This window comes from Pholis gunnellus, assembly GCF_910591455.1.
Source record: "Pholis gunnellus genome assembly, chromosome: 23".
Classification (NCBI taxonomy): Eukaryota; Metazoa; Chordata; class Actinopteri; order Perciformes; family Pholidae; genus Pholis; species Pholis gunnellus.
In genome coordinates, this window is record NC_136550.1 from 14074694 (window position 1) to 14089294 (window position 14601).

Below are 14601 nucleotides of genomic sequence, written 5' to 3' on the forward strand. Positions count from 1 at the left end.
ATCATCATATTTTCCAGCCATGGAGAACATGTCAGCAAACGGCTGCCAGCAGACACAGAGCAACATTAGCATGCATTTAGAGTCATTTTTGTGTCCAGCTGATGCATTTAAGGGAAATATTCTCTCTTTTTGCTCTGTTTTTAGTCTCCACTAACTCCAGAGAGAAATGTCCGTCTCTTTAGCTACTAAATGCTCCACGATGTTCACCAGCTATCCTCCAAAGCTGAAGTTATACTTTCTACATCTGCGAGTACGTGATGGTCCGCTAGGAGTATAGCTGAGGCTTAACTGTGTCTGCTGTTTGCTCAGCCTGGTCTCCTAAAAAGTATCATCCCATAGAACAAAACTGTATTGCCAATTATTTCAAGGGAATAAACAAATACTTTTCTAATCAAAGTCTGCATAAGTCCATGTAGGGAGGTGGTCGCGGTGGACGGGCGGGTCAAACAAACACATGACCTTCACTCAGGAGACCGCTGTTTGTGTCCCGTGTGGAAGCAGAAGTCAAAGTTGACTTATTTAGATGAACATTGCAAACTTAAATGTAACAAACGTAGGCAAGCCATGACGTTTTACTAAACCTAACTAAGTAGTGCTGTTTATAAAGGTGTATCAGTTGTAATGGGTTCATCAATGCTTAATTCAAGGATTGATTTATTAGTTATACCCCAATAAGAAAACAAAAACTTTCAGTTGCCAGGTATTTAAAAATGGACTGGTTAGACCTGCACCTGCAGCCATTTTCTGCTGAGCAATCAGGAAAGTGTATTTCTTTAGAACAAATTAGCTTTTTTTTGTTCATCATTGATTTTAACAGATAGACAAATTGTCCTTTGTTTTCCTGATAGTAGTTTAGTTGTCTGTGTAGGTCTTTGTGTTACTTCTTTTGAGTCTACAATGGTATATATATATATATATATTTCCATTTGTGTTCAGTTTATGAGGTTTGGTCTGTTCAGTTCCATTCAGTTTATGATCAGCTGTCATGACCTGAGTTCAGTTCTGTGTAGTTGACCTCTGTTATAGGCTCCAAACTTTTTGTTGCTAATTTATAACTCATCTTTAAACAATGTAATAACATTTACAGCTGCAAAATTGATGGTTCAAACCCACATTTGGTTTCCTACTGTATACTTTAGGGGGCGCTACCTATAAGAACCGATGCAGCATCACTGCAACTGTGTATATGTCAAGTAAATCGGTATCAAAAACGCTACTTCCATTTACGGCTTTCAAAATAAAAGTCTAATTGGCCAAGCTACGTCTGGTCAGTTGTTTGACATAGCAACGTTTTTATTTTGAAGTCGAGTTTCTCCTACATCCGGTGCTACTCTGACAAAAATAACTACTGTCTTTCAGCATCATCCAAACATTAGCTTGTAGAGTAGCTTTTAGCTAACCAAACTCAGAAAATAGAGCTCCTAGCCAAGCTAATTTATGAGTCGCAAACGAAACCACAGTTTCGTCGAAACCGGCCTGTCCCCTGAGCTCCACGGCGCCTTCATGGAGCCCCCCGGGTCAGCGAGCCGAGCCGAGGGCGATTTCCTGGAGCTGGAGCACGACGAGGAGCTGCTCTGCTCGGTCAGCGACATCACCGAGCACCTCGGCAGAAACATCGCCGCGGTGCTGGAGACGGCGCTGTCGGAGATCCGCAAAATGGTCAGCATCAGGATACGAGTCCTGAAGATGGAGCTGCGCGAGAAAACCGAGGAAATCGAGGTGTTAAAGGTGAGACTGGATACAGTCCAGAGGGACGGCAGGGACCCTTTCCCCGGGGTTGCGACCATGGAGCCGTCTGCAGATGTTGCCTTCAAAAAACACGACTTCGGCTCCGGCAACAAACACAATAGTGTCGATCCGAGGAGAGCCAAGGCTGTCATGCCTGGTGTGAAGAAGGAGAATATAGATGCTATCTGCGACTATCTGATGAAAGACAAGAACTCGAGGGGGGGCGCTGACATGGACGGAGACCAGAGCAGCCAAGCCAGCGGCGACAGGGAGGCTCGCCCAGATCCGGATCCGCACTCCCTCCACCTGTGGCCGGACGGCGGCATGGCCGGCTCTGGGCCTGGGCACGGAGACTCCGAGTCCGCCACCGATGACCTCTTCAGTATGCTCCCCTCCGGCAGCAAGCGGATGTACGACTACGAGTGGATAGCACCGATGGAGTATTCTTCAGACCTGAAGGGTGAACACAGTGTTACTACACTCTGAACACATACACTGTTTATAGTCTTCCACAAACTTTAGAACGTGGATTATGTTTTTACAGTTTAAATCATTAACGCTTTTCTAATTGGTTTTACACAAAATAGTTCACTCAGGATATTGATATCCGGCATTTACTTACATGTACCAGGTGAAAGGATGTGTTCCCATGTAGACTAACACAACTTTATAGGTTACATATTCATGAGATACTATCTACTTTTGATATACATATTTTTTGTGCTCATTACTTCATAATTTGGACTGGTATTTTGGGAATTTTGAGTCAGTATCTCAGAATTTTTGTTTATCACACACACACACACACACACACACACACACACACACACACATATATTGTTTTGCTAGTGTAAGTGGCCTCCATAAAGTTCCACGAAGAGTAAATTCATGCAGTATAATTTTCATGTGATCATTTATCCTCAGTCATGAAGGAGCCCGACTGTGAGGACACCCCGACCGGGGAGATGGAGGATGATGAGGAGGAGGAGGACGAGGAGGAGGAGGAGGAGGAGGGAGAGGTGTCGCCGAGGAGGGAGGGGGGTGGACTGGAGCAGGCCCCGCTGTCACACGTCCAGCCCTCTGAGTTCAGCATGGGGCCCCAGAGCTCTCCAGGGGAGGGAGGGAGTCCACTGGAGGGCAACACAGACCGGCCTGTGGCAGGTTGGTAAGAACACGAGCGAATGAATGTGTTATAAACGCAGGGTTGGAAATACAATGGTTTCCATCTCCCGCTGGATTCCAAAGTCTACCAGCCACTCAATAGGTCAACCATCGTTTATTTTGTCTGGTGATTGAAGGGAAACTAAAAAAGCTTTTTATAAATGTCCATTTACACTTTTAGCTGAACTCAAAAGAAACTCTTTGTAAGAGTTCATATGTCGCCAGCTAAAAGAGATTTTATCCTCCAGACCCCCCGTGGCTTTAAGGTCAAGGAGACGTTTAGTGAGGATGCTGCATGAAGCCCTCGACCTAAATACTGTAACTATGGAAACCAACTCAGCGAAGCCACAAGGTCGTAGTTTCCAAACCCTTTGGTTGATCAAAAGTCATTCTCAAACATTGTCTGTCTAAACACAAGCAGCTGTTATTAACCTCTTTGCCTCAATACAGTTTATAAAATCAAGAACTGTGTGATGCTAGAAGAAGTCAGTCAGTAACTGGTCACAGTAATAATCACACACGAGCTCTATGAAGGCGCTCAGACCCACTCAGTCAAAAGCTTCTTTTATTGCTCACATCCCTCCTATAGTACGCTCTACCCTACACCTTTATTCTACATAGACATTCTTCTTTTACTGAGCATGTACTATTGTATTGTACTGTTATTTAAAAAATCAACTCCAAAAGAACATTCCTTGTTGTAACATTAACAAATATGAAAGAATAACATCATCAAATTAGAATAACTATGTCAAAAGTGTCGTCAGTTTTATTCAGTTTTGATATATATGAATACTTTTGATATATACATCTCTTCTTAAATACACCATGCTTTATTTACGCCTGTATTCATTCGGAGGTCCTGTTATATGTTGTTAAATTATTATTAAATTATATTAATGCTCTATCTCGTGTCTATCTATAAGTCACGTGATTGATTGATCGACTGTATGTAAGAAATCAGACTCAGCCTCAGACTCCGCTCTGAAGACCAGGATGAAGCGGTGGACTGGAGGAGATGTGTGATTTATAGTTTAGCTTTTATCAGCTGATGAAATAATGTTTGTTTGTGTTTTCAGGCCAGCAGTTCCCCGGCCACACCTATATCTGCTCTCTCTGCGGAACCTTCTGCCCCGACTCCGTGTTCCTAGAGGAACACGTCAAACTGATACACTCGGACTCCGCCGGCGCCCAGGCCCTCCAGGCCCTGCAGTCCACCTGCTCGGCCGCGCCCGCCATGGAAGACGGAGGCCGTGACTCCAGAAGGAGCGGAGGGGACCAGGACCAGGACCAGGACCAGGACCAGGACCGGGACGCAGCAGTAGGGGCTGGTGCGGGAATAGGGGCTGGCGTGGGCCTCGGGCGGGGAGGGGGCGTGGTGAAAAAGGAGATTAAAATCGAGGGCGGGTACGAGTGCGGGGACTGCGGCCGCCACTTCAACTACCTTGGCAACCTGCGGCAGCACCAGCGTATCCACACGGGAGAGAAGCCCTTCATGTGTCCGGAGTGCGGGGAGCGGTTCCGCCACGCGGCCCGCTTAAAAAGCCACAGGCTGGTGCACAGCGGGGCCCAGAGCCCCTTCCCCTGCCCCCAGTGCGGGAAAGGTTTCTCGGTGCTATCGGGACTCAAGAGACACCAGCGGGTGCACACCGGCGAGAGCCCGTACGCCTGCCCGCAGTGCGGCAGGCGCTTCAAGGAGCTGGGCAACCTGTACACCCACCAGAGGATCCACAGCGGGGCCACGCCGTACTGCTGCCAGCAGTGCGGACGCAGCTTCCGCCACCTGGGGACTTACAAGAGCCACCGCTGCACCCCGCCGCAGTAACGCCGCCTCGCTTCCTTCGCTCTCTGATACCAAGAAACGTTTGTCAAAGACAGGACATGGTGGACATGAGGAGGTGGTCTCCACCGCGGCTCGTGTTCGTGTTCTGTCACATTCATGGCATTTCACACCCGCATCAAGAAAAGCTCCTTAATCGAACTTCAGTTCATTCTTGACCTTCGGAAACGGCAGTTTGACGAAACAATGTCAACTCGAAGTCTACAGCACATCGACTCCTTGATAGTTGCTCTGATACCAATATCACAAATGCCTCCGGTACAGCCGGGAACGCTGGATCGGGTATCGGCGAGTACATGCAGCAATCCGATATTAACGAGTACTGTTAGTAGCTAACGAGTGCGCCATCTCGCTTCTTTCCCATCTCTGTCGAGAGTTGCACATGCTCAGTACAGATCGGGCAGGCGCCAGAGCAAACGGGCGATACATTACATATTTTAAAAAGGCGTGTTGTCTAAACACACTGGTATCAGATTGGTACAAGCAATCGTCCGATACGCAAGTTCAGGTATCGGTATCGTAAAAGAAAGAAATGGTGTCGGAGCATCTCTGCTGCTCATTGGCAGATGGAATTTTCTCCGTCGTCATGCCTGCAGTCATGCACGTCACACTTTCCATTTTTTCAGAAGACTTTTAGGACTTCTTGTCAATGTTGGTAGAAAGTTAGCAACTTTTTCTTGACATTGGAAACTTGGGAAAGAACAAAGCCACCTACAGTCCCATGACAACAGAGCAAACTCCATCCGCTGACGGAGACTTGGTGGTTTTGTAAAGAGCGGTATCAGAGGCCACCAGGCACCACATGGGACATGTGAGAGGTGACGTCTGACTGGATGGCATCAGTGTGCAGAGGCTGGTTAAAGGACCAGCGGTCCAAAGGGACATTCATGTTTATTACGACCTGGGTTTGTAGTTTACAGACACACGTTGACCTGCTGCACCTACTGTTGTGTTCACAGTTTCAATTATTAGTGCCGTTTCCTTTGCACTGTTTTCAGAAGCAGCTTATTTCAGTGTGAAGCTCCGAATAGACATGAAGCTGGCTTTAGCAGATATGTGATCAGTTAACGGAAAACATCACCGGTTTAACTGCATCGTCAGTGGAGTGATGCCGCTGAGATCAGCACAGTGTGAGACTCAAATGTCGGCTTGAGTAGCAGCTGTGAAGGTTCTTCATGAAGAACTGCAGTTCCAGCCAACCAGTACATTGTTTCACCGCAGGGCTGATCTGGTCTGGTCTGAACCAGTCAGGGATGGGAATCCAGAACCAGTTCCAAATTGTCCGATCATCTGAAATGGTATTCCCTCAGAGGTTTCATTCCCCTCCATTGATGCTGGCTTTCTCCTCTGCCAGTTGTGCGTTGCTGCATCTCGTCCGTCAGCATGTTGATCTCTGCGCTTAGAATGATGGAAACTTGCAACAAGAAGGAGTAGGGTTTCCCATTCATATTGAACCCCCCCCCCCCTCGCAGGAAGCATTTCCTGCGTGTCTAGCAGGTCGGCTTGGAAAGGCCCTGGGGGAGCGTGGCTTTAAAGCACACCTCACCTGAACCTCGCCGCTTCCTGGGGCCGTGGGCTCTTCCTGCGGGGAGGGAGGGACTGTCTATACTCTGATCAGACTCACAGAGCATAACACGGCAACAGTGAAGCTGGAAACCTTTGTAGGCCTACTTTTTCAGGAATCGATAAAGAACCAGGCCGATTGGCTGAATCCATAATGACATTTGGTGTCAATAAGATGTTCTGGAATCCCATCCCTAATCCATCCCATAATTACCATATTAGCCGTTAGTTTGTACTGGAACTGACATGAAAGAAGCCGACCGTACCTGCAGCTCTTTGTGAAAGAACTAAAGCCATATTTGAGCTTTCATAAAGGTTTATTTATGAATTCATCATAGTTTAGTAACTTCACTAAAAGTAACACTGAGCGTAATGCTGACAGAACGATCTCAAATAAAAGTTAGACATAATAAGGAAGTAGGAGTTACATTAATGTTAGGGCGCGACTTGACTTGTGAAACAATGAAAGTGCTGACAACGTGTACGAGTTTGAACCCATTCATTCATTCATCCATCCATCCATTCATTCATTTGCGCCTTAACCTGCCAGCCTCCTGCCGTCACCTCGCTCTGTGGTGGGACACCAGCGCCCACCTGTGGACCGACTGTGTAACTACGACAAAGTAGATCCTTGGTCACGCTGTCTTTGATCACGGCACCGCGTGGTGCTGTGTGTAGAGCAGGAACGTCCGTCGTATCATTTGGAACCAGTGTAATGTAGGTTACAGAATATATATTGGTTATTTTATACATTTGCCTGTATGACCATTAAAAATTGTGTACTGACAGAAAGATAACATCCTGTGCGTCCGGTGTGATCACTGAATTGATCCGATCCAGTGAAAGCCCGTTAGAGGAATCGACCTCAAGCTTGTCTGTAAAATGACTTTGAGCTCTTAGCACCGTGTGCAAGACTAGAAGCCAGAAGACAACTAATCCACACCTGTGAAATTGAAACGCTAAGCATTGATAATCTGCTCTCTAATAAACAGTTGTCTTAATGTCATGAACGAGTGTGTGTGTGTGTTTCTTTTTAATGAATAACAGCGGTGGAATTCAATCAAGTACATCAAGTACTGCACAATACCATTTTATGCCACTCAATACTCAATGTTGCACCTGTACTGTGTACCCATCTGTATATAAACTGATTGGTACTACAATAAATGCTAAGACATCTGTAATGATAATCACATTGTATCATATATACTTGAATAACTGGTCATTCTACCAAATGGCTAGTATAACTTTACATGATGAGTACATTTGTCTTACAATAACTCCATACCTTTATTTATTCACAATTAATCGCATTAATATTTGCTTGGAAAAGCTCCCAAATGAAGATATTTTCACTCAAACTCATCATCGTGACCCAAGTAAAGCAATGAATAGAAATATCAAAAGGGGAATTAGAAATCAATAAATTGTTTAAATTTCAATATATGTCTTATTAATTAAACATATGCTTATCAGTCAGCCTAACATGTGGCCAGAGGAGTATTGTTTTGAACTATCTGACATGTAATTAATGAACTGACCGGTTGGAATTGTTAACAAATCAATTTATTTAACATTAAATAATATATGTGTTAATTTGCATTAAGGCATTCTTTCTATAATTAACAGAAACTAATGCATTATTGTTGACAGTCCTAACAGGAGGTTTTGCATGATTTCACCCTTTTGCTGCAAATCACAAAGACTTTAGATCGCTGAACAAACCGTGCTGCTGTCAGCATCCATTGGCTTCCACACAGTGTGAGACTTGCTTACGTTGTATAAATCACCATAGAGAACATCAAGTCTGCATTATTTTGTATTACATAGTCAGATATTGCAGTGTAGACTGCATTGCCACATAAACATGTTCAACGTATCCTCATACTACGGTCCGTATGATACCTTACGAAAACATTACTCCTCATTTTCCTCCATAAGCAGCCACACGGGGCAGTTCCTGCTCACGCATGCAGCCTTTTCAAAATAAACCTCCGTCCTCACAGGAAACAACTCTGTTAGGTCTGGGCAACGATCGTAAGCTACTTGCATAGGTTGGGCAACAAAACTACGTAGTTAGGTTTCGGAAAAGATCGTTGTTTGGGTTCAAATAACTACAGAAGTGCTGTTACTGAAGTACCCAAGTTACGGGACAAATAAACCAACGCTGACTTCTGGGTTTAAGCGGGAAACAAACTGCGGCCTCCTGGCTGACAGATCGGTTTTTGTTTGACCCCTCTACCGCCCTGTGTGGGCTTTTACAGTCTGGTTCATGATTACGTGGATTACATACCAATTGAACAGATTAATGCACATTATGTTTCACAGATCTAGCTACGAATGCTGCATGAGAACAGCCAAAAACAGACACAAACTTTGTCCAAAAAGGAACGCAGACTTGATGTCGGCCGCAATGTATCACACGACGCTGGCAAGTGTGATACATTGATCCTGCAGGACCGTTGGTGCTGGCTTGGGTTGCTGCACGACTATGGAGATGAATCAGAATCCGAGCGTATGGAAAGCTTTAACTTGAAACTGTAATATGTCAAAGACAGGATATATACTATACATTTTCCTAATCCAAATATTTCCCCCAGTTTAAGTACAGAATCCTCTTCCTGTTGACATACTTGCACTACAATATAGACAGAGATGGGCAAAAATACATCAAAATGTATTTTGATACAAAATACAAAATACCCCCAAATAAATGTATTACAACAAAATACAAAATACAAAATACTGGTGCCAGAAAATGTAACAAAATACATGTATTTTGTATTTAAAATATAGGAAATACTTTTTTCTGGATTTTCTGTTTTCTCACAATGTGGTATAGCAGAGCATTCAGGTTTGGGCTATAATGTACACAAAGCTCTGGTGAACCCCACAAAAAGGAAGAACAGTCACAGAATGTCAGTGTAACTAAGCAAAGCTATTACAAGACAACAACTTGATTGATTATGTATATATATATTTGTATTAATGGGACTTAACAGCCCATAAACTTTGGCGTTGTATCAACAAGAAAATATTCATCACATATGACATACAAGCTCCCAATCTCCCTCTTCTTAAATGATTCTGGCAGTCCCTTCAAAATCATTGCTACTAACAGCCCGTCACTCAATGTCTCACCTGCGTTTCTCAATGCTGTGATGGCGGTCTCTGCGCGTATAACATACTCCGTCACACTCTCACTGCTCGACTTTTGAAGCAAAGTCAGTTCTGTATACACACTAATTACGTGTGGCTTCCCTTTGCCAGCATAATAGTCTCTCAGAATCGTCAGTACTTTCCGCCCATCGTCTGCCACTTCTCTCATTACTAGCGACAAACTTTTATCATCCAGAAACTGGATTAGCTCCGCGTATGCTTTGGCATTTTTTGTCTCGTAGGCTGCCGGTTCTTCATCCTCGGTGGGCTCATTTAAAATAGTATCCTTTAGCCCTTGCAACCGAAGATGGCCCAAAAATTTCGTCTCCCACAGTTCATAATTTCGCCTACTCATGGTGCTAGCATAGTATGCGAACTCTCACTGGACACGCGGTACGTTGCGACTTTTCTCTCGGTGGTACTTCGCTGGATAATTTTCTCTGGGTGACCCTGGGTAGCTCTGGATAACTCTGGGCCCATAACCTGTTAGCAGATGTAGATTGTACAGCGATGCTGGCGTGTATACCCAGTGCTAACCCGAATGTAATTACGGAGGAATAAAACAACGTGGGGCATCACTTCTGTTCAGTGGAACTCTTTTTTCAAAGTAAAACTTTATTGACACGTCACCTTCAGCACCTCTTATTGGCTGTTCTCTTTGTCCATCACACAGTATCTGAATTAACTCTATAAAGCCTGCATATGACAATACAAATAGATAACATATAATTGAGAACACATTTCTACGTGCAATGCCTACCCTGTGAACATTGGTTCCAGTGGCGGCTGGTCAATAGGGGGCCATGGGGCCTGACCCCACCTTGAGCCCCAAAAAAAAAGAAGAAAAGAAAATCCTGTGTTTTTATTTTGAAGGGGATTTTGTATGCAGCCTGTCTGCTCATCATCTCCGCTTGTGTGCACGGCTCAAAACGCGCAGCTAGTGGGGCTGGCCCCACCGAGGCGGGTCTATGAAGCAGTTTAGCCAATTGCTGATTAAAGATAGAAAGGAGTGACATACAATTTACCCAATCAGCGTCCTCAAATAGATTCAGAGTGGGGCCAAAATGATTTGGCCCCAAGCTGCGCGTTCTCGTCAGGAGAAGTCTCCACAGGCGAGCGCGAGCGCTACTCCCCCAAGACCCGTTTGAGAGGAGAAGTTTTAGGAGAAACTACAGGCCAAAGAGCTGACCCCAGATAAGCCTGACCTCACAATCAGACAGCAGACTAGCGGGAAAAGGAAGCAGTACATGAAGCTTCTCTACTAGCTGTACCAGACAGGTTTGGCTAGCTGGATGCAGTCATGCTAATAACTTAAAACAACGGGAACAGATCCAGCACGGACAGTTACGGGAGTGCGGGATGAGGAGGTAAGGAAACATGAAAAAACCAGGTTTGGGAGTGAGGGATGAGGAGGTAAGGAAACATGAGAACACCAGGGCACACATGAGAACTCTGTCAAGCTACATATTAGGCAAAGTGAACATCTTTTCTTCTACATAGTTGTCCTCAGTCTCATCTGCTTAACTTGGTCATGGAGGCATCAATATTTAATTGAGATGGTAAATTAACAGTGAAAACTCATCATAGCTTATATCTATATATGCATTTTATATTAATATATATATATATATATATATATATATATATATATATTGAATTGCCTGTGAGGGTGACAAAAATAAGATGTTATTTACTGCTTTTTTTCGTGTTGGAATAAATGTTAAATATTTAACTGCAAAGTAGTAATGCGTGTTTGATACCTTAATTTGTTTGCATTAAACCATACTGGGATTTTCCACCAGCCGCCACTGATGTCACAGTTCCGTTGTTCTCATACTGCACACTCACTAAGATAGCAAGCCTGCAGTTTAAGTACTTCAGAGATCCTACAGCATCGTCCTCCTTTACTGGGACCCCAAAAAGAGGAATTTTAGGAAGCTTTCAATTAAAAATGAATATTTATACTAAGATGAGAGTCCACAATACCTTTTACATTTTAAATATTAAGCAGAACATCCTTTGTCGCAAAATAATATGGACCAAGTCAAAGAAAAGTCATATTACAGTATGTCTAAAAAGTTTAAGTATTGTATATTGAAAAAAGTCATATAAAGTATGTCCAAAACGTTTTTGCCAAATCCATGCAGCATAGCTAAATTGCAGCTAGCTGGCTAACCTTAGCTTGCTTGCTCGCTAACGTTGTAGCTAGAAAAATATGAATTACTTCACAAGCTAAAAAAGTCATAGTTTAGCTTTAGCATGTCGAATAAAGTAATAAATAAGTCACAGTATAGCATATTGAATAAAGTCATAGTAGGCCTATATTATGTCAAAAAAAGTCATAGTAGTAAAATGTAAATTGGGTAATAGAAAGACTTATTATTATTATTTGTCTTAATAACTATTAAACACCAAATACTTCAGTTCAAAACAGTTTTAAGGTCTTAAATCCATCAACTGACTAATTCCCAAACTCAGGAGCAGGTGAGATTGGATGTTGCTATAGTTACCATCAAGTACACGGGATGCAATATATTAGCATTTGAATATGAATTTGCAAACATAGACAGCTTAACAATGTTAAAAGGAGAATTTGTTGAGTTACTTGCAACAGCTTAAACTTTTGTTCTGACTTGTGACTCTGCAAAGCAATAGACACATTTTATTTGTAATATACAGTGTTATTTCATTACTGCTAACTGGTCATAATGTGTGGAGTTTTGTGAAAACTGTGCCATGGAAAACATAGTGAACGCTGGACTAGCAAATAGTGAATTCATAAAAGAAGACATTATCTGCCCTTGAGAATAGAATAGAATGCTGGATGGAACACGCACTGTTCTCTGACTCGAATAAATTAGAATGTTGACGTGTCATCTTATGTATGAAGCCAGGTTAATATGCAAATTAAACTCAGTATCTTCCAAAACTTTACAGAGGACAGCCGGACAGCTCTGAGGCTCTGAGGCTCTGAGGTAGGCCGTGGGAAAACAACTGCTCATAATTTATAGTACAGTTTTATTTTATTTGACTGTGGTCAGGCTTCCTGGGGGGCTCCCTGTTGACGTGAAGGTCTATCATCCGGCTAGTTGGCTGAGGCTTTTCAACCTATTACAGTCGGGTGTTGCCCTTTCATGTAAGCAGATTCATGCTCACTGTGTTGAGCTGTTTGGAGAGTGTCCTGCAGTATATGTTAACAACTACATTCTGGTTAGTAGCCCATGGCTTCTCGGAACCAAAGGTGACGGTGAGCGTTCGAACTGTGGGGAAGACTCGGTAGCGCTCTGCCAACTGCAGTTGTAGAAATGTTGTATAGTATGGAAAAAAAACAACTCCACAGAGGACAGCTGGACAGCTCTGAGGTAGGCCGCAGCATATTTTCAGAACTGCCCCCAGGTAGTAGCTGGCTTCTCGGAGCCAATGCTGACGGTGAGTGTTTGAACTGGGGGGAAGACTCAGTCGCGCTCTTGAGTCCTGCCAATGATAGGTCACTGTGTGGCTTACTTCGCTGGGTGGGGCAAGCCGCAGGCTGCCGTCAGCAGAGTGTATAGATGGTCGGCCAGTTTTCAGTGCTACCTGGGGGCAGGAAGTCTTTGTGCCAGTCTGCCTCAGAGCTCACTTCAAGCTTCCCGTGGGTCTGATGTAGGATGCTGTGGTAAGATACTTGCACCAAACTCCTGTCGTGTAAACCAGTAGCATATCTGACCTGTAACTTTGGATTCAGAATAGACTTTGACTGCTACCACTTTTTGTTATTTGGCTCAGGATGTTTGGTGCCACCAGACTGATTTTAGGATTACCAAATCCCTCCTTGAATATCAAATTGTTCACATTGATTATTAACTTAGTAGAATAAAAAAGAGCTTAGCTTACAGGAGAGAAAGGGAAATGTAGACATCTTTATTTAAAAAATATAATGAAATTAAATGTATTATAGTCGTCATTATATACATATGAAGTTCAAGCTCTGCATTTAACCAATCCCTAGCATATTGAGAGCAGTGGGCTGGGTTTAGTGTCTTGCTCAGGTATACTTCGGCACAGGACATGTAGCAGCCAAGGATGAAACCGCCGCCCTTGCGGTTACCGGACGACCCCCTCTACCCAATGAGCCACGGTATTTATAATCACACAGTTGTAGAAATGTTGTATAGTATGGAAAAAAACAACTCCACAGAGGACAGCTGGATAGCTCTGAGGTAGGCTGCAGCATATTTTCAGAACTGCCCCTAGGTAGTAGCTGGCTTCTCGGAGCCAATGCTGACGGTGAGTGTTTGAACTGGGGGGAAGACTCAGTCGCGCTCTTGAGTCCTGCCAATGATAGGTCACTGTGTGGCTTACTTTGCTGCGTGGGGCAAGCCGCAGGCTGCCGTCAGCAGAGTGTAAAGATGGTCGGCCAGTTTTCAGTGCTACCTGGCGGCAGGAAGTCTTTGTGCCAGTCTGCCTCAGAGCTCACTTCAAGCTTCCCGTGGGTCTGATGTAGGATGCTGTGGTAAGATACTTGCACCAAACTCCTGTCGTGTAAACCAGTAGCATATCTGACCTGTAACTTTGGATTCAGAATAGACTTTGACTGCTACCACTTTTTGTTATTTGGCTCAGGATGTTTGGTGCCACCAGACTGATTTTAGGATTACCAAATCCCTCCTTGAATATCAAATTGTTCACATTGATTATTAACTTAGTAGAATAAAAAAGAGCTTAGCTTACAGGAGAGAAAGGGAAATGTAGACATCTTTATTTAAAAAATATAGTGAAATTAAATGTATTATAGTTGTCATTATATACATATGAAATTCAAGCTCTGCATTTAACCAATCCCTAGCATATTGGGAGCAGTGGGCTGGGTTTAGTGTCTTGCTCAGGTATACTTCGGCACAGGACATGTAGCAGCCAAGGATGAAACCGCCGCCCTTGCGGTTACCGGACGACCCCCTCTACCCAATGAGCCACGGTATTTATAATCACACAGTTGTAGAAATGTTGTATAGTATGGAAAAAAAACAACTCCACAGAGGACAGCTGGACAGCTCTGAGGTAGGCCGCAGCATATTTTCAGAACTACCCCCAGGTAGTAGCTGGCTTCTCGGAGCCAATGCTGACGGTGAGTGTTTGAACTGGGGGGAAGACTCAGTCGCGCTCTTGAGTCC

General features: G+C 43.9%; 1 protein-coding gene across 1 annotated transcript; it reads left to right on the forward strand.

Moving 5' to 3' along the window:
* Nucleotides 1-1437: 1437 nt before the first annotated feature.
* znf16l (zinc finger protein 16 like) lies at nucleotides 1438-4714 on the forward strand (the record flags this gene model as incomplete). The annotated part of the gene is made up of 3 exons (XM_079184423.1): nucleotides 1438-2188; nucleotides 2653-2889; nucleotides 3969-4714. 3 exons carry the CDS (start codon nucleotides 1438-1440, stop codon nucleotides 4712-4714), a joined length of 1734 nt encoding a protein of 577 aa, XP_079040549.1.
* Between the last annotated feature and the right edge of the window lie 9887 nt (nucleotides 4715-14601).